The following is a 27,957-nucleotide window of genomic DNA, read 5'->3' as shown; positions in this document are numbered from 1 at the left end:
AACACCTACAGCCAAGTTTTAATCATTTAATTAACACCTTTGAATGAAACAGAACATTTTCATGTGTCTCACTCAGGCTTCAGGGCAGAAGGAATGGATTGTACAGACATATCAAAGACTCAAAAGTTTAAAGAAATATATATATATATTTCTCTAACATTTTTATGGAAATTAAAAATCAGAGGCTTTTGGTGTCTCCTTTTGCACTAGATCAAGCTCATTTACCCCAGAGGACAAAGAATGGTTGCTTCTTCTAGATCCTCCCTTCTTTGTAATATCTCACCCAGTGGAGAAATAAGCTCAGAAGATTCTGAGGAAAAAGGAGCTTGAGTAAATTGAGAGGGGAAGGGAGGGAAAGAGACACAGAAATTAAACTCCCTCCACCTCCAGCAGCTCCAAGGCTGCTGCCAGGACCTAGTTTCATGGAGGCTTTGGCCCGGTCCTCGTTCCTGCGGGTTTGGATCAGGAGCTCTGAGCAGAGCAATGCTTACTGACCATCTTCTTTCCCCAAGTCACTGAGCAGGTGCAGCATGTACCTGCAGTCCTCCATTACCCAAAAGGCAAGAGAAGAACATTGGTTTACAGCTACAGGGGAAAGATGGTAATGAGAACCAGAAAAACCTGGGCTCGTACCACATCCCGTGTTCCCAGCTGTTTTTCTGGGAGGGGATCAATCTCCTTGGTGGAAGAAAAACAGAAGCAAGGTTCCTTGCCAGACTCAAGCCCAAGTCACTGTAAAGCCACAGAGAACAATGGGCAAGCCAGTTTACTTCAGCCAGCAGGCTGAAAGCAAAATGTTAAAATTCCTGGAGGAGAGATCAGTAGAAGAGGCTGATGTCTAGTGGGCAACCAACCAGCCTGCTCCCTCAGAGCACTGGGTGCCTCCTTCACTGACAAGGGAAGAGTCTGGAATAGAATGCACCTTTGGCTTCCCATCCTTGTCATTCAGCATCAGCTCCTCCCAATGGAACCACCTGTGCTGAAAGGCAGCTGCAGAACGGACAGGCACCGAGACAAGAGAAACATCAGAGAAGGAACTCTGCAGGGCCGGATCTGGGCTCACTGCCCAAATAAGCTCTCCCCCTGCCACACCTTCCCCTGTCCACCTTCTCAGTACTCCCTGCCGAGCTGATAGTGATACAGCTTTGCCACAGCCCATGGGCTGCTCCTGCCTCTTAAGCGCTGTGCCTGCCCACCCCAACCTATCAGGTGAATCACGAGGCAGATACTTGGCATTGCCAAGTGTCCCCGAGATGACTCCCTGCACTGTTCTGCTTTCTGAGGACAGAATCTGTGGACTTCCCCTCTGATTCTTTCTTCCCCCACCCATTTGGGTCCTGACAGTCTCCCACTTGTCCCCTGCATGGAGCACCTAGCAGAACTGCAAGGCAGGAGAGTGGTTGGTGGTAAGTTGAGGTACAGGAAGGTTAACCCCCACCGTACCTTTTGTGCTTTGGAACTCCACAGCCTTGCTCCTGCCTCCAGCCTGGAGAAGCTTGTGCGAATACAATGACTTGCCCACCTCCAAAAACTAAGGAGCAAACTGTATGGGGGAGAGGGGATGGTCCCAGCTAAGGGATGGCTACTGGAAACTGATGCTGCTGCCAGGTAAACAGACCCCTGGAATGCAGCGTCATGGACACTGAAGGATGGATGTGCAGCCCCTTTCCAAAAGTGCTTTGATCCTGGACTACAGTATGCATGATTTGGACATGGGAAAAAAAAAAAAAAACTAAACTGAGGTGTTCTGCTCCGAACGCGGGCCTCAGGGCCAGCAGGGGGCGCAACCACCCACTCTCACCGGCTACCTCCTTCAAGATGAGGCTAAGGCCAAGACTGAAGTGGCAGCCTCCAGAGGTGACTCCATTCAGAAAAAGGCATGAGCTGGATGACTTGGAGGACAGGGTCAACACCAGGCTTGCATAAATATCGAAGGCCGTGGAGGTTAAGGCTGCAGGCATCCTCTCTATTAGGTTAAGTGTCTGCCGTATCCTCTCATCCTTGGAGCTGCTCAGGTCCCTGAGATTATATTCCTGGGATGGGTCAGCAGTACCAGTGAGGTGCCTGGTGGTCAGACCAGCTCTTTCTGTGGGTCTGTAGGAAAAAAGCACATTCAGCAAGGGTGGTCCTGGCCAGTGAGAGCCCAAAGAACATCCTCACCTCACCCCCTCAATTTATTGACCATACCAGCAGCACTGAGCTAGACACTTCACAAACATTACCTCTGAAACCATAATACAGGCATCATTGCCCTACATTTGACAGTGAGGAGCCTAAAGCTACAGATATACATTTAAATGGCAAAGTTGTAATTCAAACTCAGTAGTTCTGACACCAAAGCTCCTTCACTGTAGTTCAAGAGTGACCGTTCACCCTTCCCAGGCATCCTGAGGCCAAAAAGTCTTAAAAGACCCAAGAGCAAATCCCTTATGGTGAAACTTAGACACCTATTCCCATCACCAGCAACTGGACCCACCCCCCATCACTGCCCACTGTACCTGAGCCAGGCGGACCCAGCTTCTGCTCCTCTAGGCCCACCAGCTGCATGACACCTCCATTCTCCGATGGCTCCCCCTTAGTCCTGTCCTCAGCATGAGGGAGCCCATTGGTGGGAGGAGCAGTAAGGGGCTCAGCCCGAGAAAAGCTGGGTGAGGTGGAGGGGGGTACTCCCACAGAAGGCTTGCGGGCCACAGGTGGGGGAGCCTTAGGTGGCTTCTTTGGGCCCTGGAGTGGCCGCTGCTCCGAGATGCTCCGAAGTTCAGCTACCAGATTCCGCTGGAGGTCAGCCTGGTTCTCAGGGGACACGGGCCGCTCCAGCTGCAGCTTCTTAGTGCCCTTGGAGAAGATGAAGCTAGCCGTAGAGGCAGGGGACTGGGGAGACCGTGGCTGTGGCTCTGGTTCAGACGGCCCATTAGGCTGGACACTCACAGGGCCCTCGTTGGCAGCCAGACTCGAGGCCTTGAGTCGGACGGCAGCATGAAGCCCTGAGGAAGGGGCAGGTGCTGGGCTCGCCCGCCCTGACAGGGCCCTTCGTAGTGGCTTCTGGGGGGCTGATGGCACCGTTGCTGGGGTTGGAGCCACTGTGGGAGCACCCACAGAACGCAGCCGAACCATCTGCAGGAGTGAGGGCGTAACCAGGGGTGCACTAGCATCCTCCCTGGGAACCCCATTGCCCTTGCTGCAGCTCACTGGTTCCTTCTGAGGGAGCTTGGCCAGAAACCCTGTGACAGAACCAGCAGGTAGGGCTGGTGGAGCTGGAGGGTCTGTGGTATCATGGGGTTGGCTGTGGGGAGAAACAGCTGAGGAGGGGGAAGCAGCCAGGGAGCTGACAGGGGCCGGGAGTTCTGAAGGACCTGCAGGCTCAGGGCCAGTCACAGAGAAAAAGGCCTCCTCTGGTGGGGGGAAGTCAGCCATAGACAGGTCCTGCTCTTCAGGTGCAGGAGGCGGGGGTGGGGGCCAGCTGGGATCTTGGAGGGGCTCCTCAGCAGTCTGTGGGGCAGATGGGGCCTCTTCAACCACCTCTGGCTTCTTAGTGGGTGGTGGGGGTGGATGGTAAGATGGGGGCGGGGATGGTGGGGGTGACCGGTCTTTAGAGGGAATGGGAGACTCCTGTGGTGGGGTCAAGTATGTCTGTGGAGTCGGAGGGGACTTGGGACTGGCATCAGTGGCAGAGATGGGCCCGGGGACCACAGTAGGGGCAGCCGGAGCAGGGGCAGCTTGGTTAGAACTCTTGGGCTTGGAGGGAGGTGGAGAGAAGGGGGCAAGCACCTTGGGGTGAGGAGGTATGACAAACCTGTCACCTGAGGTGGTCGCCATCTGTGAACCAGAACGATCTGAGGGGGCTGGGTCAGAAGAGGAGGAACACAGAGATGTGAGGGAGGAGGAGACAGAGGTCCCAGGAGTTCGGAGGGAGGTGACGCGCTCTGGTTTAGGGGGTTGGACCTTGCCTGGGGAAGCAGGTGCTCCTGCTAGACCCTTGGGAGGGAGAGTAGGGGTACCACTTTGGCTTGAGTATCCACTGGAGGGTGAGAGAGTCCGTTCTGGGGAGCGTGGGGGACGCCGGGAACCACTCGGAGACAAGCCAGGCACCCAGCTGCCTGCTGAGTTGGATGGATAGGGTGCTGCTCCTATCCCTTCTGACCCACCAGTGGTGGGAGGCCGAGGCAGCTGTGGCTGCTGCTTCCGCTCCGGCTTGGGCGGCAACCCCAAGGGCCCATCAGGGGCTGCTGAGCCCCGCTGACGGAGCGAGTAGGTCCGGCAGGGAGGTGGTGGGGGCCGCTTCAGCTTACGTAGGGACACACTCCGGCCGGACAACTGCCCACTGCTTCGAATGCTGACAGTGTCCGAGGCCTCAGCAGTGCTGCCCCCACTGGGAGAGCCCCTCCCGCTGCCGCCCTGAGGAGGGAGTGCCCCACTATTGCTAACCACAGAGCCCTCTGGCCGGCCCTCAGAGCCACCCTTAGAAGAGAGAGTGGAGCCATCAGACACGATGGTGTCGGAGGACTGAGAGTGGCTCCAGGTGTCACTGGAAGAGGAAGGGTGGCGGCTGCGGGGCTGTGGGCTGGAAGCTGAGGAGAAGCGGCCCAGTGAGCGGACGGAGGCCGGGCTGGCTGAGAGCAGGCTGCAGCGGCTCAGTGTGCGTAGGCTGCGGCGGCCCAGGGCCACCACGTCCACTGTGGGCGGCAGCACAGCGTGTGGGATCAGTTTCGACAAGTAGGTGGCCTGGGGTGAGATGGACATAGCTGGGCTCAGGGGCTCTGGAGGCCCTGCCCCTCCTGTTAATCCAGGTACTGCTAGGGACATGGGCCGGGTCGTTGATGGGGCCTGGGCGCCCGTGGACCGGCCAACAAAGGTGTCATCCCGGTAGACGCGATTGATGTGGCGCTGCAGCATGGCCTCTGCTTTGGCCCCAGCCTCTGCCTCTGCCTCCAGCACCTGCAAGGATACCCGGACCCCTGTTCCCGAGGCCAGGCCCGCCGGGCGGCCGTCCACTGTGGGAATTCGTACAGCATCCCGTGGACCAGGAGGCCGAGGAGTACCTGGGGCCTCCCGCTCATTCCGCAGGCCTGGAATGGACAGGGAGGACATGGGCATCAGCAGAGGGGCTAGTCAGCACTACCCACCCACCGCTGCCACCCCCCTAACCCAGGGCTCACCGAGTTCCTTCTGCACGTGCTGAGGCAGTCCAAGCACCGTGCTCCGCCGTTCCCTCCGACGCCGCCCTGACTTTCCAGATGATTTGGGAAATGAGTCATGGGGTCGGAAGGTGGAGCCTAGGGGTCATTCCAGGGGAGAAAACTGTTAGAGCAGGTCTCAGGACATTCTGCAGAGCAATACTTTTGTAAAATATTAATAAGAGCTCTGCAAAAAAAGATTTCCATAGTCAAGTAGGCGTAGACAAAACTAGGTTAAACAAAGCTAAACATTTCTTCTTTAAGACTTCTAGAAGGCTTTACTAGGTCAATAATGATAATTTCCATTCAGTGAACACTTATTATGTGTTAGCATGCTAAACGCTTGGCATGCATTCCAATAATGTAAGTACTCTTGTCCTGATTTTTACAGAACATCAAACAGAAGCTCAGAGAGGTTAAGGGTTGGGCCAAGGTCACACAGCTGATATGTAGCAATACCAGGCTCAAACCCAGGTTTCCTCACTTAATTGTCCTGCTTTGCAGTTACTGTGCATCATGACTCTCCCAGAGGACACAGGGTACTATGTTTCCTGAATTCACTGATTTGCAGAGCCTTGAGAAACACTAGATTAGGAGGAAAGGGGGGAGCTGCAGGTGCTGAGACCCAGATGGTGCCCACCACCCCTCTCCCCTGTCCAAAAATCCTAGCTGGGGAGCAGACACCTTTGCGCTGGATCATCTCCGAGCGGATGGAGAGAGCATCCTCTGCTGTGGAGCTCTCAGTATACGATGTGGTCTGGCTGCAGAAGGAGATGCTATCTTCATCCGGCCCCATCCGAGAGGACTGTTGAGGGAAGAAGGGGATCAGGCCCTGGCCTCAAACCCAGAACCACCTCAGAGGCCTGGGTAGGGCTTACTATTGCCTCTTCGGGGCTTCCCTCTGGAATTTCTTACTCAGACTGCCCCCAGCATCACCTAGCACTGAGCAGGCAACAGCTGGACTAGCCCTTAGGTGTCATCTAGTCCAGCCATTCCGGATACAGGAAGGAAGCTAAGATCCAGAAGAGTTCGGAACATACTTGCCAGGGGTCAAGCAGGGAAGGAAGAGTAGAGTCAGACTGAGCTGAGGACAGGGCTCACCTGGAGGCTCTGGGTGTCTCCATGGTCCCAGCCACCCTTGTTCAGTTTTTGTTTTTCTGGAAGATACCAGAAAGGTGTGTTGGGCTAGGCCTCTCACCTTGGGAGTTAAGAGTAGCACTGGAGGGGAGGGAAAAGTCACCTTGGTGCTGTAGGGAACGGAGCCCCTCCTGGGCCTGCGTGTGCAGCTCTTCCAGGTGAGGCGGTCGCCCACTGGGGAAGAAGACATTGTCCTGGTGCTCATCCACTACAGACCCTGGCCCCTGGCCAGGCCCTACACTTAGACGTTTGTCGCTCTCAACCTTGGCAGAGCCTAGTGGGATGGAAGAGGAAGAGAAGTGAGGCCTGAAGGCATCTTGCCCTGGGGATGCACAGGCACCACAACAAGGGCAGTCACAGTCCCCAGACTGTACACGGCCCCTGCACATACATGTAATGCCCACTCCACCAATCTGTACACACAACCCACAGTTCTGGGGTACACACTCAATACACACAGGGCGCCATGTACACATTCAGACTATACCCAAGCATACAGACCTGAGTACTCACACCACAGAAAGGGCCCCACATAGGGCACCTCGCCCAGGGCACATAGGCCCACCATACGTGCATGCAACATAGGCTTCAGTCTATATACACACCTGCAGATTTCAGTATATATACAAACAATGCACCCAAGTATAAACACATCTGTGTAACCACACTGCACATGGAAGCCCCCATAGAGCATTAACTCCATGTATATACACAACACCCACAGCCCCTAGTCTGCACAAATACAAACATTACCTAAACATACACACAACTGTGTATCCACACATCATTCAGGGCCCCATGTAAGACACGCCAGTATACGCACAGCCCATGGCAAATACACTTCTCTTATCTCTAGACCCTGAGCTTCACTTTACAGAAAACACACACACACCCTTTTTGTATACACCTTGGCCCAGGCAGAGGAGACCATGGGACATTAGGGAGGGGTGGGGGATAGCAGGGGTCATAACTAGATTCCCAGGAAGTCTTAGGGGGCAGGGGAGGACAAACCAGGGACATGGCCTCTTGGGTCCCCTACTCACCCATGGGCTATCCCTTAGTGGAAGGCTAGGCAGGGGATGGGAGAAGAGGGACCAAGGCTCCTCTACCCCCAGACAAGGCAGCTCCAGCCTATCCCAGGAATCCCCTGCTCCTGCTCCCTCATCCCCCAACAGAGCCAGGGATCCATTACAAAGGATCCTGTTACCTGCCCCGCCCATGGGGAAGTTGGTCATCTAATCCTGGGAATAGGGGATGTGTCAGCACTTTGCAGCCCTAGCCCCTTTAAACAGAACCCACGACACAAGCAAAAAAAAAAAAAAAAAGGCACTGGGTGGGTCATGTGACCTTGGCAACACCTTGTGCAGGAGGAGCAGGAAAATGAGCCCTTTAAAGAGCCACGCCCGGGGATCCGGATCTTAAGTTCAGACAGTTGCCCTTTCCTCTCTCCTCAGCCTATTCTTTGACAGCCAGCTCCTGCCCTGGGAATCTGCAGGACTCCCACAAGATCAGGGCTAGGAGGTCTCTCAGTGATCATCTCTCGTAATCCCAATTTTATAAATCAGGAAACATGCTCAAAGAGAAAAGGTCTTGCCTAAGGTCACCAAGCAAATCAAGAGTCAGACTAAACTCCAGGACTAAATTCCAGGGTCTCAGAGGGGACTCCTGGATCACAATCAAACTGGAGACCCTCTGACCCCCAAAAATTCCAATAAACTCTGGCTCCCACATCTTAATCCAGGCTTGAAAGCCCAGTTCTTCGGAGAAGGAAGTTGGTCAGGCCCCTTCTTCCAAAACTTCTCCACCCCCACGCCTCTAAACAGGAATTCGCTGATCATGCTCCACAACTTCCAGAGGCTTTACTTTCCCCTCTAATCTGCTTCCCAGGTCCCTTCCACACACACACCTGGGAGGGGATGTCCTGCCTCTCAGAACTGAGATGTTGGGATGTACCCAGCAAAGTGTGAGTACCCCTGGAGGAAGGCAGTCTCCCCCAAGGACTGCAGGTTTCAAGGTCAGAGACACCTGGATCCATCCTCCCAAACACATGCAGGGCCCAGACAAAGGCAGCGGCAAAGCGGCTGGACAAAGGCACAGCGGCGCACAGAGGAGTCTGGCCCGATTACTGGGCCCCATCCCCCACCCATTACCCTTCCCTGGCCTTGATCCCCCATTCTACCCAAGGGTCTGGCAAATGGAAGTGTTGGGGATCCCTCCTCTCCAAACCTCGCAGCCACACCCACTTACCCTTCTTCTTAAAGAGCCCGAGGAGCGCCGGGAGGTGGCGGCCCAGGAACACCACCATGACTGCGGATGCCACCGTCCCTACCCCGACCTCTCCAAAACGCCAGGCGACGCCTTCACCACAACCCAGCGGTAAGAGATGTGAGCCCACCACCCGCCAGCCAAACTGCAGAGCGTAGGCTCCAAGCAGAGGAGGGGGAGGGGCCGCTCTCCAGGTCCTCCCACCTTCTCCACTGCTGGTCCCGCCTCTCTATCGACCCCGCCCCTCAAGTGGAGCGCAGGGGCATGAACCCTCTGACTCTAAAAGGGAAACTGAGGCCCGGAGTGTGTGGGTGCTCTGCTCTGGTGGACAGTTCGACTAGGAGGGCTGAAGATACTCAATTCCTGGGGCAGACCACTAACCATGTCCCCAAGTCCTTTTCTCAATAGTCAGGAGCCAGAGCTAAGGCAGAGCTCCCAACTGCCACATGGTAGGTAGAAGAGCCACTAGACTAGACTAGACTTGGCATGGTGCCCACCTCAGGCCCTCCTGTCTGGTGCTGGGTAATTCCCTGGGGAAGAAACTCAGAGCATGGGACAGCAAGGCAGAAGACCAGGATGGCCTGTGGGGATGGCAAGGCCATTGGCAGAGGCCCCTGGAGAGGTGGGGGCCAGCCCAGGGAGATGCCCAGAGTGGAATCACAGTGGCTGATGGTAACAACCTCTCATGTGTATGTTCAGCCCCACACTTGCCGAAGGACTTTCTTCCCACTTTGGTAATGTGACATCAGAGAAGCATTGTGAACTAACTCTTCCAAGGTCACATTGCAGAGGCAGAACTTCAACACACACCTCCTGCTCCTCCAGCCCAGGATTCTTCTCACTGGCCTGACTCTGTGACTCAATGACTCTGCTGGATCATCAGGCAGGGAGAAGAGAATTAGCAGAGAAACTGTTCATAGGTGATGTGAGGACAGTTAGGGGAGCAGCACTTGGAAGAAGTCAGGTCCAGGTTCAAATTCAGCTCTGTCGCACACATCATGACCCCATAAAGAAAAAAAGCCAATACTTCTTCTTTTTAAGATTATTCTATTGATTCATTCAATCACCTTATTTACTAAGCTAGTACTGGGGGCTACAGTTAATGTAAAAGGACTTTATCTTGTTCACCAGTACAGGCAAGTGTGAAGACCTTGAGACAGGAGTGGTGGGTTTTCCAGAACATTAGCTAGTGTGGCTGGAATATGGTGAGCATGGAACAGAAAGGCAGGAGATGAGAGGCCAGGAGCCAGGTCAGGTAGAGGGCCCCATAGGCCTTGGCAGAGCCTGGATTTTATTCAGAGCCCCAGGAGGTTGGTCAGTAGTACTGAAGGTAAGCTGAGTTGTAATGGTGTTAGAAGAGATCCCCTGGCAACTCCAAAAAGTGTAGCTGAGACCCTGGTAGAGAAAGTCTGTGAACTATAAAGTGCTGTCCCCCAAAATTGCCCGAGGACATCCCTCTCTAACACCTTTCTCTGAGTCCCTAGGTATCTAAGAATTCACAGTGGGTCCCACGCTGCAAGACCCCTCTTCAGCCCCTTCCTCATTTCCTGCCTCACCTCTCAGAGACCACTCAAGCAGACAGTGGAGCCCTCACTGTCCGGAAAACAAACTTCTATGGAGGTGGATAGTATACATCCACAAATCATTGAAATCTAAACAGTCTTAAGAAGTAGGCACTTTAATCCTCATTTTGCAGATGAGGAAACGAAGGCCAGAGAGGGCAAGCATTATAAAGCTGGTAAATGGCAGGGTAGCTTTTGCCCTCAGGACGATTTGCATTCAAAAGCCATGCTCTGTCCCTTGTATCAGCTACCAACCTGATCGACCCTCTACAGAAGGACTGAGGGACCCTATCATTGCCACAAATTCAAGGTTTCTTGACCACACCCTTCCCTCCCCGCTTCCACTTGGGCCAGACTCACTCATCCACCCCTCTTATTAGTCCCACTCAAAAAGAAAAAGAAGTAGACTAACACTTGCAAAATGATTAAATCATTCATGCCAGGCACCATGCCAGGTGCTAGTGGAAAGCAAACATCTCTGCCCTCATGGATCTTACGACGGCTCTTTAAGGCAGGTACTGGAAGATACTCTCCTGGACTGTGAGGCTCAGGGAGCTAGGTGATTTCCCAAGCTCTGGTTGGCTCCAAAACTGGAGACTTCAACTATGCAGGCCAAAGTAGTCTTCAGCTTCCCCCTAACCAGGTAAACAAGGGCTGAGCTCCTAAGTCAGGAATGGGGCACATCAGCTCCTCGAGGTCCCAGGCCCAGGGCTGAGAGTCAGGGACACAGCTGCAAATTCCCCAGCCAGATCCAGGGCTCTCACTCCTGATAACTGCTTGGTTGCCCCAGCAACACCACTCCCTCCACCCACCCACAGCTTGGCCAGAGCCTGAGGCCTCTCTGGGCCACCAAAGACATACGTCTACACACCTGTGGGAGGGGCTCAGCAACCGGAGTCTCAGGTGGAGGGCAGGTACCTCAGAAAGAAACCCAAGCCCAGAAAATATAAAGACCTTTCCCAAGGGCACATTTAAGAGTCCGTGTCCCAGGACCTTCTGCTCCAGCAGTCCAGAGGGGCAGCCTGAACCTCCCCTCCTCCTCCACCTGCCCAAGGGAGGAGGCTTCCTGGATCTGAGAAGAAACCTTGCTCCTGGCCACGCCTCCAACACTTAGGGCACACCAGGAAGCACACATGCAAGTTCTGTGAGCTCAGATCCAGTCCACTAGCTAGGTAGGTAAGAAACACCTCCAAAATGTCCCATTGGACACTCTCAGTACCAGGTCCACAAAGCACACCCAGGCCACCCTTGTCCATGTCCTCCTCATGCACAGGCTAGACTGCAGATTCACACAGGGCTCTGCCAGGTGGTTGTGTGTACATGAAGGAAGGTACGTGTACCCACCACACTGGGGCTTTCCTAAGCCTGGGGACAGGGAGGAATCAGGGAGGGAACCCCCGCTCTCGCAAGGCCAAGGACGCGTTTGTGCGCATGCGCATGCACTGTCTTGGCAACATCCTCCATGGGGTGAGGCCTCAACCTGCCCCATTCCAGAGCAAGGGGCGGGGGCAGCGACGCGCCCACAGCTGACTCAGGGGAGAGGAATGAGGGGGGAGGGCACAGCTGCCCAGGTGGCCTTGCTCAGAAGCTGGAACCCTCCAGATCTGACCCGCAATCCCCTCCCTGCCCCTCGTTTGACTACCGCTGGCCAGACCAGAAGCTAGGGTTCAGGGTATTCAGAGGCCCTACGTCTCAACCCTTTGGTGTACTGATGGACAAACCAAGACCTAAGGGGGCCAAGGCCTTCCCATGGAAACAGAACCCAGAGCATATGCAGATTTTATTCTCTTAGAGCCAAGACAAAGGGAAGTGAACATAATAAAAGCTTTGAGGTGGAGGCACTTTACAGCTCTCAAAATACTTTTTCTTCTACAGTCTGGTACAACACTAGAGAGGTTGGTGTGACATTTCCTTTTTACAAGAGCACAAGGGCGGGCCAGGGAAAGTGACTTGCTCAAGGTCATCCAACCAGGAAGTGGCCTAGTCCACATTTGAACCTAGGTCTCATTACAAACGCCTTGATACTACTAAATCTGAGTGAATAACGGGGAGCCGCAGGCATCGACCCCTGTCCCAAAATGGGGAGCCCTGCACCATATCTCTGCAGAAGGGTAAACTCCCCCTCTTCCTTCCCTCAGTAGGAAACCCCACCCTCACAGGGTCATAGTTGACAGGCCGGTTCTAAGGTAAATATTGGCGGGTGGGGGGGGGGGTGTTGCATAGGGAAGGGAAGATCCCATCCCACAGGCGCCTGGGGGAACCAGCAGTAGCACAGGGAGAAATTAGCTACAATAATATTAATAATGAGCTTCCGGGTCAGTATCTGCTCCCAATAATGACATAATAATCTCTTTCGGTCGGGGTGCAATTCTGACTTTCCACAGCCCTTTCCTTTGTTCCTTAAGGCATGATTATCCTCATATTACAGATGCTAGAGAGACCTATATTCAGCCATCACAAGCCAGGAAAGGGAAAGGCTGGAAGTGAGAAGGTCTGGATTCCAGACCTTGAACAAGTACATCAGTCTCTCTGGGCCTCAGTCTCCTCATTTGTAAGGTGAGACTAATACCCACTTCACAGAGTGCCTGGCAAAGTTAAAGCCACATAACCGACTGTAAACACAAAGTGTCATTAGAGGGAGCTTCTGTTTCTCAGAGTGTGGGGGTAGGTAAAGGGCCCTCTCAGGCCGTTCTGTCTCTCCAATTACAACACAAAGATAATAAACTAGCATGTGTAGAGTACCAACTGAGATACATGTGGTCTCACTAAATCCCCGCATCACAGAGGTATTTCCCAGAGTCAGTGACTTGCCCAAGGTCACAAAGCTAATAATGGGCAGAGTCAGGATGTGAGCCATCTGACCAGCTGCAAAATCATATTTTTCTCATGCCACCAGAGCCTCCTATCCCACCCACTCATAGTGCTCTCTTCAAATCTCAAGTGGAGTTAAGGACCATTATTAAGATAAGATCTGATAAGGGACACTTAACATAAGCTCCCTATCAGGTCCTCAGTGACTTAGTTAGCTCTATCTGGCAGCCCTGACCTCCATGTTTGGGAAGGAAGGGAATTCTGAGCCCAGACCAGATATACCCCCTGCCCGGAAGTCAAGAGCCCTAGGTTTGAGCTCCCACTGCCCCTCAATTGCAGCATGATCCTGAGCCAGGCACTGCCCTTTTCTGGGCCTTGATTTCTTCATCTGTGAGGTGAGAGGGTTGGAAAAATTATCTCTAAAGAGCCTGGGGCATGTATGCTTTTGCCCCCAGAAGGAGGGCAGTGGTTCCTTACTTTGAGTCAGGGTCTGGGGAAGCAAGGGAGTTCAGCTTATTTCAGATCGCTAGGACCACAGTGGGAAGCCCAGGGCTCCCACAGGTTAAGTCCAGACATATAGTTGATCAGAAGTCTCCACCCAGGAAAGGGGGAGGAGACATAGGAAAGAGCTAGGGGACGGAGATAAGAGGATAAGGCCTTCTACCAGAGACCCTCGGTGCTCTGTGCTACGGGGCCAGAGACAGGGACGAAAAGAATTCCAGGTGTGGTCTCATCCACCAAAGACTTGGTTATTCCCTCAATATTCTCTGCAAGGTGGTAACGATAAACCCTACCTAGAAGAGGGCCATGTATAAACCTGACAGGACAATACACGGGAATGGTGGGGGGCAGCACGTTGATCTCTGGGATCTCAATTCGCATCCTGCACCAATCCCCCAAACTGCCCAGGGCCAAGTGCCCAGAGGCCTGGGGAAGGGAGGGTTGGGTAGGATTCCTGTGAACCAAGGCCAAACAACCCTAGCAGGTTACAATGTCTTTCTAATAGTGGGGAGGACTCTGGAATCCACCCTCACTCTCACTCTTCACCCATGGTCCAAGAGTAAGTGATCCATGGGACCAACCCTTCCTAGATCTCGGTTTCCCCTCCCACTTTCCACCTGCTCCCTCTCAGAGCCCTTGAGGTTTCCATGCTTAATCCTCAACCACCTGCCCCCACAATGCTTCCTCCACTTGTGTACCCCCCAGAGACCAAATCTCTCAAGGCCCCAGGCCTTCTTTGCAGGCTCTTCAATAATAAGAAGAAACCCATCTATCCCTAAAAAGATTAAGGGCACAGGTTTTGGAATGTGACAAGCTTAGATTTGAATCACGCACGGTTCAGCCACCTCCTTGCTGAGTGGCCTTGGACAAGTGGCTTCACTTCTCTGAGCTCCAGCTTCCTCATCTGTAAAATGGGAAAAATAGGTTCTAGCTTGTAAGGCTGTGGAAGGACAAATGAACTAATTGATGTAAAGGATCTAGCATAGGGCCTCATTTTTATCTGTTATCTCTGCTATCATCCCCCAGTTAAGCAGTCTCAAGCACAGAAACTTCACAGCCCTATCTGGCCCTTACTACCAACATCTGATTAATCCCAGGTCCTATCGCTTCTGTTACCTCCTCCACAGTGTCTCTGTAGCTGCCACTCCTCTCCACTCCTACAGCCCCCACCCTGTCCCCAACCCTCACCTCATCACCTCTTCCCTGAATTACTGCAACAGCTTGCTGGCTGTTCTCTGAGCTTCCACTCTCACCACCCCACCTGCCAACCTGTCCTGCCTGCACCTGTCCCCACCCCAGAGACATCTTCTTAAAACACCACTTTCACGGGCTCCTCCCTTGCTCAAACATCTGCACTGGCTCCATATTGCCTATAAACTCCAGCCCTTTCTGCTTGCCTTGACTTTCCCTCATCCTCTCACAGACTAATCAAATGAATAAGTAAGTACTCAAGCCCCAGTCCCATACCTGGGCCTGTGACACTTGCGGTCAGGGAGGTTCTAGAATCCTCAGTAAAAGTAAAACTAAAGGGACTTAAGTTTGCATTCACAACAGAACTTCTCCCAGGCACCAGGAAAGAGCCTCAACTACGTTTTCTCTCCAACCTCCATGCTAAGTCTCAACTCCATGCCTTTGCTCACCATACCTGAGATGAAATGCAACCCTAGCCCTGTTCTCACACTTAATCAACAATTCAGGACTAATTCAATCCTGCAGTTACTTCAAAGACCAAATTAAGACCATCTCCCCAGTTTCCTAAAACTGACCCCAACCTAAAAGCCTTTTGATATATGGCTTAGAATAGTCCCTAGCCCCCACACTTACTTCTGTGTTGCCTTGACACTGCACTGGTTTCATAGGAACACCTTAAAGCCTGGTTGACCCTTGAGTTGCAGCAGGAACTGGAAGAGCACAAGGGCTGCTAAAAGCCCTGGGCCCCTTCTGTCAGGGCCAGTGCGCAGGAGACTGTAAACACAGCCCTCTTAATCTCTCTCTCCCCACCGCAAATGGTCACAAGTCTGGACCCACAGTTGGTTCTCAGGAAACCATCAGATTAGAGTGGCCATGGGAGAGCAGATGAAGAGCCCCAGTCCCAGCCCCACCCACTCAGTGCACATCCCAAGAAGAAAGACAGCTGAGCAGAGCCTGGATTTCAGGATTGCTGGGACCAGGAGTCTTCTGGAAAGTCCTGGAGTCTCTCATCAACCCACCTTTGGAGGAATCCTCAGAACTTAATTAACCCTTTTCCTATTATTATTAGATTATCATGATTTGTCTTCAAACTATAGCAGACAAATGGCCTTGGGCAAGCCCACGTTCTCTAGACCTCGGTCTCTTTATCCACAAAATGGCTAGCCAGACTATAAGGGTCCCAAGATGTCACCTAAGCTAAGCCCCCCTAATTTCACAGACAGCCCCTTCCCCCGGGGAGCCAGGGAGATCCAGAGAAGTGAAAGCAACCTGCTCGAGGTCACTAGAGCCCATACCACAGCCACACTGAGAATGCAGAACCCCCAATTCATAGCCCAAGCTCTTTCTATGTCCCCCTGCATGAAGGGATGAGATCATCAGGCTCAATTCAGAACCTCTAGGAATGTGGGCCATCCTAGGAAGACAGGGGTGGATTCTCCCACTACAGAAGAGAGCCCCCACCCCACCCTCTCCCTGATTCTCACTCCCAACGACAAGCAGGTAACTGCCTGTGTTGGAGACCCCGTATCTTCCTGGGAAAGTGGAGGTGCAGGGGAGGTGAATTCACCGCCCACCCCTACCCCATCTCTGGATTCATCAGGTGAGGGAACCAGGCACCCTCAACAGCCCCTCCTCCAACACCCCTTGGTACTCTGGGGGAATACCCTTAACTGCCGCACTGGCTGAGGGAAACCAGGAATCCCGTCTCCAAGCCCTGCGGTGGGAGGCCTTCCCCATTCTCCCCCACCCTTTGGAGGTTGGAATGTGACCCGCGGAGGGATCCCGCAGCACGCCGGGAAGGCTATGTTCCAGCTCGGTGGCTGCACTGAAAGAGGGGAGATGCGGCAGCGACCACAGGGACCGCGGTGGGGGGAAGGGGACGGAAAGGCAGTGGCGGAGCGGGTGGGGGTGGGGAGGGAGCTCAGAGAACCAGTCCGACTCCCGATCGTGCCAGATGGAGGTGGCCCTGAGCTTCCAGCCCCTGGCTTCCTGCTTCTTCCTTTCACCTTTTTCTCCCCTCCCTTTTGCAAACTTTCAGCCTGTTGGGGGCTAAAGCCTGGGAAACAACTGTAAGAGTGTGTGTGTGTGTGTGTGTGTGTGTGTGTGTGTGTGTGTGTGTGTAAGTGCCTTAGCGTCTGTTTTTCAGCCTAAGTCTGAGTCCGGTTGGTTGTGCAGTTTTGAACTCGTGTGTACATCTGTGTACCTAACACATTGGGGAACTGTACCTACATGGCTGTGTGTGTGCGACTGTGTGTCTGATTCTGCGTGTGTGGTGTAGTTCGAGTGGCTGTGTAAACCATATACATATATATACACGTATGTACCTGTGTCTCAGGATCTGTGCATCCTACAGCAAAGGTGTAAGTGTGAATGTGTATGTGATTTTGTGCCTGCATATCTGTACATCCGAGTGGGTGTTGTGTGACTGTGTAAATTGTGAACATACACATATGCCTCCCGTGGGCATTGGTATGTACGTCTGTCTCTGTGTGAATGTAAGGAGTGGGGTCTGTGCGGGGGATTCCCGGCACTCCACACACACCGGCCAAGTCCCGGGAGGGGGCAGCAGCAGTGGCGGCGGCTGCAGCTGCAGCAGGGAGACCCTCCTCCCCGCCTGCCCCGCCCCCATCCCCAGCCCCTACCTGCCGGCCGCTTCGTGGACCGCCCGAACCGCCAGAAGCTGCGGGCCCGGGGGCAGCTGGGGGCCTTCCTCTTGTGGTGTGAGTTGCCCATGGCGGGCGCAAGAGCTGGCGCGGGAACCCAAGCGCAGCCCAACCAGCCCGGCCGCCGGGCCCGCAGCCCCGGGAGGCAGGCAGAGAGACGCGCGCGGGCGGCCACCGCAGACGCCCCCAGCCCCAGCTAGGCCACGCCCCCGGGCTCTGCGGCCAATGGTCGGGCCAGGGGAGGGCCAGGCGGGGAGGCGGGACCTGACGTCTACCCCGTAGGCTCCGCCCCCCAGAACCTGGGAGACCGACCATCCGAGCCGCCCCGCCCAGAGCGCTCCGGGAAAGGTAGGGCCTATCCAAAGGTGGGGCTGGCGGGTCGGTCACTCTCTTAGCCCAAAGGCCACCTATCTGAGCACTGCCGTAGAACCGGGATAACCAGGAACCAGGCTCCGGACAACCAGGGTCCGGTTCCCTGCTGCTGCTAGAGCCCACATAGACATGTGTCACGTGTCTATGTGTGTATCTCCTGTCTGTGCCTGTGTGTACAAATGTATCGATCTGACTGTATTTCTGTAGTAATGGTGTTCAAAATAATAGTAGCACCCTTTTATATAGTGCGTACTATGTGCCAGGCACTATGATAACGGCTTTCATATATTATTTCATCCACAAAGCAATTATGTAAGGTAGGTACTTTTATCAGCCCCATTTTACAGATGGGAAAATTGAGGTTCCACAAAGTCACGTGACTAGCCCAAAGTCAAACAGCATTAAGCTACAGGGCTAGGACTCAAACCCAGACTGACTGCAATACCCGCTGCTCCATGGTACCACCCCTCCAGTTTATGCCCCTGCATGACCTAGAAGGCAGGCATATAATTGGGCATTCGTAGCTGTGCACTTGAATGGGGCTGTGTAGCTGAGTACCTGTATATATATCTGTGACCCTGAACATATGGGTTCCTCTCTGTATAATCATCTGTGTGTGACTGTGTGCCTATATCCATATCACTGAGTCTGATTTCAAATGTCTAGATGTGTGTTTTTCTGTATCTGCCTACATAATTGTTACTGTCTCTCTCGAAGTGACTGGCTATCACTGGTTTTATGTATTTGAGTGGGTAACAGTCTGCCTGTGTGAATGTAAGTGTAAATATGTTTATCTATAAACTGTGTAATTGCATGTGCTTTTGTGTATCCGTATGACTGCAATTATGTTTATTGAGAGTATGCCCATATCTACATTTGTATGTGTGTGTGCGCGTGCATAAGTTTAAGTAATGGAAAGTATAGTGCGTAAACATATGTAAAACCACCCATGTCTGTGTGCATTTGTAGATCTATATGTCCTTCACGCATCTCCCCTTATAAAAGTCTTTGTTTTTCAAAACCCAGGCCAAACTTCACCTCTTCTGAAAGCCTTCCAAACTGCCAGGCTGCCCCCACAAGCACCCTTGTGCCCAGGGACCTTCCCAGAGCCCCACAGTCTGGGCAATAACTCTCCTTTACCATCATTCTGCCCTGTCTCTCCAACTAGGGGCAGCATGGTGTAGCAGAGAGAGCGCTGGGCTGGGAGTCCAGAGCCCTCAGTTCTAATCCCCATATGGCTCATCCTTTCTGCCACCTGGGCAAGCCCCTCCACTACACCATGCTGCCTCTTATGCCCAGTGGCTCCAGAACACCCTGTTCCTTTCCTACAAAATAGGAGAGTCAGAGCCAATCTCCTCCCCTATAGGCCTATCTCTTGCTAAGAGTCTGAGGCTGACAACAGTGCAGTCTCTGAGGGTCTGTATTTTGTTCATCCATCCAGAAAATACTTGTTGAGCATACATTATATACCAAGCTGTGTGTGCAAGGCTCTCTGCTTTGCACAGAGAAGAGTGTCCTAGTGTCAAATCTGGAAGACCTCAGAGATCTGCTAGCTCAATTTCCTTAATTTACAGATGGAGAAACCAAGGCCCACAAGGAGAAAGATGGTATGGAGGAACAGAGAGAATACTCAAGGATAAAGTTTAAATCCTTCAGGATGAATTGAGTGAGGGCAAGTATGGAAAGGACCTTGAAGGATGTCTGTGTAAGTAGGTGCCTTGGCCATCACAGGAGGCTGTACAGGAGCTGCCCCCACCCACCAGTTCAACCTCATCTCCAACCACACCCATCTCATCCTCAGGGCTCCAGCTACACAAAACTGCTTGTCACTCCCCAGTATACACCTCCAGACTTACACACACTCCTTCCTCTTCTACCTTTACCTGGAATATTCCTTGTTATCCTCAAGGCCCTGCTCCACAGTCTACTCCTCCATGAAGTTTTCCTTGCCCCCATTCCTCCCCTAGCTCAGTTCTCCATACTCCCATGGGCATCAATGCTGCCTGCTAATATAGACCTGTTTACAGCTCAGGGCTCCCAGCAGTTAGTTGTCTCAAGACAAGTTCTTAGTAAGCCTAGGTTCAGCCTAATGTCCGGCACATAGTAGTTGTGCCATATGTGTTGAACAGACACTGATGGAGGTAGAGATGGTGGGGCTTGCATGCTGGTGGAGGTGGAAATAATGGCACTTAAGTACTATTGGAGGTGAAGAAGCATGAGCAGGAGAGTCCAGGGCACTGTTCCAGTCTTACTTTCTTTTACTACAAAGGCTTTGCTTACTCCAGGATCCTGAAGGAAGAGAACTGCCCACAGCCAAGAGCATGTGAGAACCTGGGGTAAGACTGGTGAGAAGAAGTAGGTGGTATTTAAGGCGTATGCACCAGAACTCTTAGGACCACAACACAGGGCTTGAGTGCCTCGTGACCCTCTCAGAGAATGGTGGTGATGGCCTCACCTGGCTAAAGACTTGGAGAAGAGGGTGTCTTAAGCAGACGGGAGGCCCTACTTGGAACAGACCCCACCAGTAGCCTCCTGGGAATCATGTACTTTGCCAGAAGATTTGGGGTTTAAACTCTTTACAAACTGAGCTGTCTGCCTCCCTTCTATGTCAAGCACAGAGCCAGGCACCCTGTGAGTAGAGCTGACAGCCTTTGATGAACTAGCCCCCAAGGACAGTGGACACAAGAGCATAGAGTACAATGAAGTATAATAATTGGGGAAGTAGAGATTTCCCCCTCCTGCCCAAGGAAGCTGCCTCCATCTACTTCCTTCCCCAAGTCAGCCAAGGGGCCAAGAGGTCTGCAGATGGAAGGTGGAGGTGTGTATACCTGCTCTCCCCACCCCACCACATTCACTGTGGCCCACATAATAAACAATGCCTCCTCTCATTAGTTTTCAGCAGCATGTGACAGGCAGGAGCGGCTGAGACAGCTTTCAGGGTTTGGGGAAAGGGGGATTTCCAAGGGGCAGGTGGGTGAGGGGAGGCTCTCCCTTGGCCCTCTGCAGACAACAGAGTGTAGATTTTTCTGGCCACAGGATTTAATCACCCCAGTTCAGCAAACCTTGCTGGCAGTCCTGCTTCAGGGACAGGAGAGGGTGAGATTAGTGGGGGGAGGGTCCCTCCAGCCTGAGGGGATTTCCAGGAGAAGGCTGGGGTGTGTGCCATGGGTGCAGATTCTGGGCCTCCACAAGGAGGGAGAGGGAGAGGCAGCTGGAACTGGCCCTGGAAGGTATCAGAGATAAGGGCGGAGATGGAGGCCTTCTTGGCCTCAGCTTCCTGCTCATCTTATCCCAACCCTACTAGAGATACCTCTCTGGGATGGGATTTTCCATCTGAAATCAAAACAAAGGAGTAGGGAAGCTGAGGTCAGCCTGGCAGGTGTGGGCATCTGTTCTGCCTCAAATGTTGGCTGGGTATATGACCCTAAGCAAGTCACTTCCTCCTCTGGTCCTTAGCTGCCCATCTGCATGTGCTATGAGGGCTTCCTCTGACATCTCAGGCCATCAACTCTGAGTGTCTAGGATCCCAGGGGGGCCCATATCATCTACCACCCAAAGCCACTTAGTGCTGGGCAGGGCAGAAGGGAAAAGACAGTCAGTCAGTCAACTTAGCTCCTACCCTCAGTGTTCAGAACAGTGAGGTATGGCAATTCTTGTGCCCCACAGGGCCCAAACAGCCAGGTGGTCCCAGCCCCCAGCAGGTGCCTTACCTGATTCCAGGGCTGCAAATCCCTCAACACCAACTTCTACAAATCCTTCCATTTTAGTTCACATGTCATCTCCTTAGGGAAGCCATCGCTGATCTCCCTGGGGATCACTGTGCTACCTCCTTTGTCACACTTTTTGACCCTTAATTGCCTCCCTGACCCTGGTTTCTGCCCCCCTCAAATTGTGAAGTTCACGAGGACTGGGACTTTGCCTCTCATTCATCCCCAAGACAGTGTCTGGCACAGAGTAGGTACTTATACCTAATATTAAATACTTAATAAATATTTGTAAAATATACTAGCGAGGCTCCCTCTTCCATCTGGACCCAAGACAGACAATGTCCATCCCTGCACAGGGGCCTGAAGGAGGTGGACCCAGACTCCTCTATAGAGGTCATTCTCCTATTGGATGATACAGGCCCCTTCCTCAGCAGGGAGAGGTAGCATTATTACATTGCACTCTCCTTATCCACCTTCCTGTGACATCCAGGCCACTGGGTCTCAATGTGTTCTCCATGAGCAAAAGTAGGCTCTCCTTTCCTGGACATAGCTCCCACCCCTATACCTCTAACTCCCATCAGCTTGCTCCTTCAGCTCATTCTCAAACCCATAGAATTCTAGAACTAGAAAGTATCTCAGCAGCCATAAAATCCTCTTTGTCAAGATAGGCCATGTCTGGCCTAGAGTGAGGCAGGACTTGGCCCAGGTCATACAGCTGAACAGAACTCAATCTCAGGTGTCTACAACCCCACACCAAGGGCAGATCTCCCTAAGTGACCAGAGTTCACTGGGTTAAATCTGTTGGGCCTGGCAGGGTGGCTCCTGAATTCTAACTATCAGTATAGGAGCCATCCGCACTCCCACCCCCAGCCACTGCCCACTCCCCAAAAGAAAGCTTCACAAGGGCTACAAACTCCTTTCCCCAAAACTATCCCTATCTAAGACAACAGCGGTTACTCCTCTCCAGAGTCAGAAACACATCCAACCTCATATTGTTTTGTTAAAAGTATGGCATCTGGTGGCAGACTGAGTGCTTCTGTCACTACCATGCTGTGAACATCACTTCCATGCAGGTGGGGACCTTGCCTGTCTTGGCCCAGGTATTTGCATCACCGTAAATAGTGTCTGACACTATATAGTAAAGCAGAGGTCCCCAACCTTTTTTGGCACGAGGGACTGGGGCTCCTATGAAAATCTAATGCCTGATAATCTGAGGCGGAGCTGAAGGGGTGATGCTAGTGCTGGGGAGCGGCTGCAAATACAAATGAAGCTTCGGCCATGCTACCTACCACTCACCTCCTCCTCTGCAGCCCATTTCCTAACAGGCCACAGACCAGTACCAGTCCACCACTCCGGGGTTGCGGACCCCTGTAGTAAAGAATGTCTTTTTCAAATGAATGAACCTGAGTGACCCTAATCAACTTATTTTCCCCTGCCAAACCTATTTCCTCACCTGTAAGTGGTAATAACTGCCCACCTCCCAGGTTGTAAGGGCAGGGGAAACACTCATAAAAATGCCTGGCCACGGTCTGGCACATAGCAGCCTTCATGTTACTTCTCTCCTCCTTCAGATTAGCCAGCACCCTGCCTTCCTTCTACACCCTGCTCACCTCTTCCAGAAAGCCTCCCCTGATTATTGGATTCCAATTCTGGCATCTGGCCCAGAAATACTTCCTCTCCACAATGGACTAGAGTCCAGCTGAGACTTCTTGAAATATGGATTTTCGTTTGTTTGTTTACCTTTACTTATGCCTGTGTCCTCCTGTTGGACAAGGGTAAGACTCCATCTTCTGTGGATCTCCCCCCACCCACCCAGTAATCATCACCACAGGTATCAGAGGTGTAACCAAGTGAGTTGTTTTGCAAATATGATCATGATGAACTTAGCTAATGTCAAGTCCTTAGCATCACAAATGCAGAAACTTGCTACTGTCTGGACCATGCTCCATACTTCATGAAGCATGTTCATGTCTGTTATCTAATTTGATCCTTGAAACACCCCTGTAAAGCCCAGATTTATCATCCTTATTTTACAGATAAGGAAATTGAAGTTCGGAGGAGTTAATAACCTGCTGGTGTCTCGTGGCCTAAGAGGAGCAGACCAGGGCAGCAGAGTTGTCCTGTTGGCTTCAGAGCCTCTTCCTTCCAGACTGGGTCCGCAGAATGCTTAAACTTATAAACATAGTAATAGCAATCCCTGCCATTCCTATGGTGTCTTCACTTTTATATAATTTCCACATCCTCCCTTGTGAGAATCTTGGAGAAATAGAAAGGTCACAGACCCATCAAGGTAATGTCCAGCCAGAGGGTCACTCCTGTGAGGTCCCCTCTCTTTTCTGAGACAGTAATGGAATCAGTGAGGAACGGGAAGTTGCTTGCCTAATGTCACGGGGTTTGCTAGCAGCAGAGTGGATCTGAACTCTCATCTGCCTAACTCGGATACTCTTCCCACTCTATTAAGTTCCCTCACTTCTCTCTGGGCCTTTTCTCATCTGTAGAATGAGCTGGATGAGATCTTTAAGCCTTACACACCCACTGGTCTTTGTCCTTAAGAGAGCCGTGACAACTGCACCAATTTGGAGGCAGATAATTTGAGTTCAAACTCCAGTTTGAGCAAATCAATCACTGTTCCTGGGCCTCAATTTTTTCATCTGCAAATGGGCTGAAACGAGCTAATGGATACAAGGCTCCTGGCACATACAGAATAAATAAATAAATATCAGATGTCCTCTCTTTTCTTTCTAAGTCTATGCAGGACAGTAAAGGGAGCAAAGAGGGTCCTGGAAGACATGTGCTTAAAATTCTAATCTAAATTCAGTTTTCCCATGTTAATGTAGGGAAATCAGATTAGCAGAGCCAAGACTTGCAACCCTGGGTCCTTAGTTCAGATGTTGGGATAGAGAAGATAATGACCTTCTCAACAAAGGCCCTTGACCCTCCAGGAATTTTCTGTATATCCCTCCTCCCCATCTCCCTCACTCTCTGTTTGAATATATTCCCCAGAAAGAGTTAAGCCTTCTTTGGGCTTCCCCTTCCTGACCAGTGGTGCCAATGGAGATTAAAGAGATCAGATTTATTTCTCTTAATAAACAGAAAAGAAGTAAAGCCAGGCAAGTGACATGGAAACAATTGGAATAATAGGAGGTTGGAGCAAAAGGGAGCAGGACTTCCTCCAGTCGTACCTGGGGCCACCCCCAGACCTGTGGAAACAACAGCCAGGGGCAGGGGAGGTGTTTTCTGCACGTGGGCTCAAATCAGGCTGACCTACTGCCCAGAAAGCCCAGTGCTACCTGATACCAGAATATAAAGCAAGGAGAGGCCTGGCCACTGACCCAATGACCTCTAATCCAAGCTGTTGGAGCAGGGGCCTACAGATCAGCTTTTCCATCCTCTGCCTGCTTCCAGGCTGGTCTCCCAGGGGAAAAGGGTCCGGTGCCATGAGGTACACCACTAGTCTCCTATCTCCAGTCCTAACAGTCTGACCACAATCCATCCATCCATCCTGCTGCAATTCTGACCCATGCTCTCTTGAGTGAGATAGGGAAACTTCAAACTGAATCCCAGTGGTGCAACTCTGGGACAGACCCCAGGTCCTGTTGGGACTGCAGAGCCCTTGGAAACAGCCCTCACCCAAAGCCTCCACGGGAGGCCTAGCCCAGCCATCCCAGCACCCTACTTCTGTTTGTGGCTGAGCTGCAGGGGAGCAGGGCCCTTATCCAAAAGGAAGATGAGGCCGGATGCAATCACACAAGAGGCTTTTCACCCTCTTCCTGATCCCTAAAGGTTCCTTTAATTCGCCTCCAGAGGAGGCGGGTTAAAAAGGACACTGGGAAGGTAAACACAGGCAGAATGGGATGGGCCCGCACACACCGCCATTTCCTCATTTCAAGCATGGCAGCAGGAGCATAGTAAAGGTGGACTTCTGAGCATGGCAAGCCCCAAGGGAGCCCCACCCTCTTGCAGAGACTCATAACCTCTCCTTCAAATGGGCCGGCGACAAAAACAGAGTGGGAAATGAGGGAAGAACCAAGCAAGTGGTCAAAAGAAAAGAAACCCCAGCACATATGGACCAAGTCAGCCTCCCCTCTGGCTGCCATCCATCAGGCCAGGGGGAGCCCAGAGACAGGGAATTAGCTGTTGTATTTTAAGTACCCACCCCAGCCCAGGTACAGCCCCTCCTTTAACTTGGGCCTCAGTTTCCCCCATCTCTAAGCACACATCCAACACTGGCATGTTTCTAACAGGACTGGGGGAAGGAGTGAAGGGGAGGGGCGGTTGGTTCACACCGGTGAGCGCACCACCCCAAAAGGTGGATGTTTGCAGTTTGGCCCAAGCGAGTGGTGAGAGGGACCAGGTGGGAAAAGCTAACACTTAAGAACTTAAAACAGACTATGCTCCATGTTGGGTCCTTTGTGGAACTCAAAACCCAAATCTATCTAGCCAGCTGAAACACCTTTTGAATGCATTGATCTTTCAGATCCAGAGAGACCCCCCACCAGAGACGCAGAGCCACTTGCCTCTCCCATTGGCCCCAGGCCAGAGTCAATCTCTGACCCCCTGACTCAGCAGAGGGCAAAACCTGGGTGAGCCTGGGGGATGGCGGCTTGCCTCACCGTCCCAAGAGCCAGAATACCAGCACTTCCTGCTTAAGCCAGGAGATTCCAGCCCGAGCCGGGGGTCTCCTCCCCCTAGAGCGGGACAAGGCTCAGGTCTAGGAAATGCTGGAGGGGAGGCGCCCACTGGGTCCACTCAGGGTCTTCGCTGCCCCAGCACCAGCGCCTAGGGGCTCACCCTTCCCCCCGAAACAGCCGCGGACCCCCAGGGGAGCCACTCTAACCGCACCCTGGGCGCCGCCCGGCGCGCAACCCAGGTGCCCCGCACCTTACCTCGGCCTTTACCCTTGGCCCTCTTGGCCTTGTCGTCCGCCTTCTTGGCCCGGAGGGCGGCAGGTTCGGTACCCTCCGCCCCCGCCGCCTTCTTCTTGCGCCGCTTGCCCCGCAGCCAGTTGAAGGCGCGGCGGAGGCCGGACGCGCCGGAGCGGGACTTCTTTCTGCGCGGGGGGCCGCCCGGGCCCCCCGGCTCATCTGCCGCAGGTGCGGCGGGGGGCTCGCGGGCAGCCATGGCGCGGCCCGCGGACCTGGCGGCTGGTCAGGCCCCCTGCGGCGCGGCGCCCATGCGCTAGGCAGGCGGGCGGCCGCCGCGGGAGACGCGCCGGGAGAAAAGTTTGGGCGGCGGAGGCCGAGCGAGCGAGGAGCGGGCGGCGGGAGGGGCGGCGGGCGGCCGGCGGCGGGCGGGGCGCGGGGCCGCTCGGAGGGAAGGAGCCGGGAGAGGGAGCGGCCGCGGGGCGGGAGCGGCGCTGCCGGCTGCCCCTCCCCGCCACCCGCGGTCCCGCTGCTACGGCCTGGGCGCTTCTGGGCTAGGGAGGCCGAAAGCCGGTGGCCCAGGGCCCCCGGAGTCGCGTGGACTGCCCAGGACCGAGAGGGCGGGGTCGCGGGGCGGGTCTGGAGGGGGCGGTCCTGAGGTTCTGTCCCGGCGGAGCCACCAAAGGGTACTCGGTTAACTAGAGGGAGGCCCTGGCAGCTGTTGGAGGAGGAGGGCGCCCAGGGAAAGGGAAGAGAAATGCTGGGGCAGGACCCCAAGAGAGCTGGTACCCTGAGTTTGGTCCAGGAAGAGATGGGGGATTATGGAATTCTTTACTTGGAATAAGGGAATTCTGAGAATTCTTTCCAGGACCGGGACAGTATTGGAGGTTGTGCTCTACAGACAAGGCTGAGCCACGCCTAAGGCCTGTGACCCACAGTGGGGCTTTCCTCTCCCAATCTGGTTGTTAGGAGTCACGTCTTCTTTGCCGCTTTTCCCACCCTCACCACCCCTTCCCCAAACTTCCAACAATCCTAAGTATGCACCTGGCTCCCAGGCCTCCTGGGCTCCTGCTTCACTTTTGGGTAGCTGGGATGAGGAGAGCCCTGCCTCCGTTTTTTGTTTTTTGGTTTTTGCTTCTTTCTTTTTTCTTTTTTGACATACAAGTTTATTATTATTATTTTTTGATTAATTTATTTTTATGGTGATATTGGTTCAAGGAATCCAAAAAGTTTCAGCTGTACACTTTAACAATAAGGCATATATATATGTACACTGTGTGTTCACCTCCCATAGTTAGGTTTCTTTCTCTCACCACATATTTAACTCCCTTTACCCTGTCTACCTCCCCCCTCCTCCCACCTGCCCTGCCTCAGTTTACCCTTGGCCTAGGCTGTGAGGCCCCAAGGCACCCCTGTCTGGGTCTAGATTTCCCTCTGAGGTGCTCGACACTGATTAGGGCTCATTGGGGCTTGATGAACTCACAGCTTACAAGGTGCTCTGAGATCCTCCGTAGATGAGAAGTGACTGGGGAAGCTGCTAGGGAAGAAAGCCTTTAACAATCATAAAAGTGCTGTGCTCATTTCCTTCAGGCCTCTGGCTCTTTATTATAGCTGACCAAGCACTTTTATATCATCTGATCCCACAATAAGCTAGGAGGGAAACAGGGAAGGGAGTATTACCTCCATAGTACAGAAGGAAAACTGAAGCCAGG

At 53.1% G+C, this 27,957-nt stretch overlaps 1 protein-coding gene across 3 annotated transcripts; it reads right to left on the bottom strand.

The window, feature by feature from the left end:
- Window positions 1-12: 12 nt before the first annotated feature.
- KIAA1522 (KIAA1522 ortholog) lies at window positions 13-26,845 on the bottom strand. 3 transcript variants are annotated; one of them, XM_016150483.2, is made up of 7 exons: window positions 26,270-26,845; window positions 6,415-6,585; window positions 6,276-6,331; window positions 5,859-5,979; window positions 5,157-5,273; window positions 2,499-5,066; window positions 13-2,094 (listed from the first exon to the last, which is right to left on the bottom strand). In XM_016150483.2, the coding sequence occupies exons 1-7, from the start codon at window positions 26,502-26,504 to the stop codon at window positions 2,072-2,074; spliced, it is 3,291 nt and encodes a 1,096-aa protein (XP_016005969.2). In that variant the 5' UTR covers window positions 26,505-26,845; the 3' UTR covers window positions 13-2,071. The 3 variants fall into 3 exon arrangements, with proteins under 3 accessions (XP_016005969.2, XP_016005968.2, XP_016005972.2); XM_016150482.2 differs by lacking the exon at window positions 26,270-26,845 and adding an exon at window positions 17,284-17,449; XM_016150486.2 differs by lacking the exon at window positions 26,270-26,845 and adding an exon at window positions 8,559-12,310.
- Between the last annotated feature and the right edge of the window lie 1,112 nt (window positions 26,846-27,957).

The sequence above is a fragment of the Rousettus aegyptiacus genome, unplaced genomic scaffold (genome assembly GCF_014176215.1).
Source record: "Rousettus aegyptiacus isolate mRouAeg1 unplaced genomic scaffold, mRouAeg1.p scaffold_m13_p_1, whole genome shotgun sequence".
NCBI lineage: Eukaryota > Metazoa > Chordata > Mammalia > Chiroptera > Pteropodidae > Rousettus > Rousettus aegyptiacus.
This window is presented reverse-complemented; position numbering and strand designations above follow the sequence as displayed.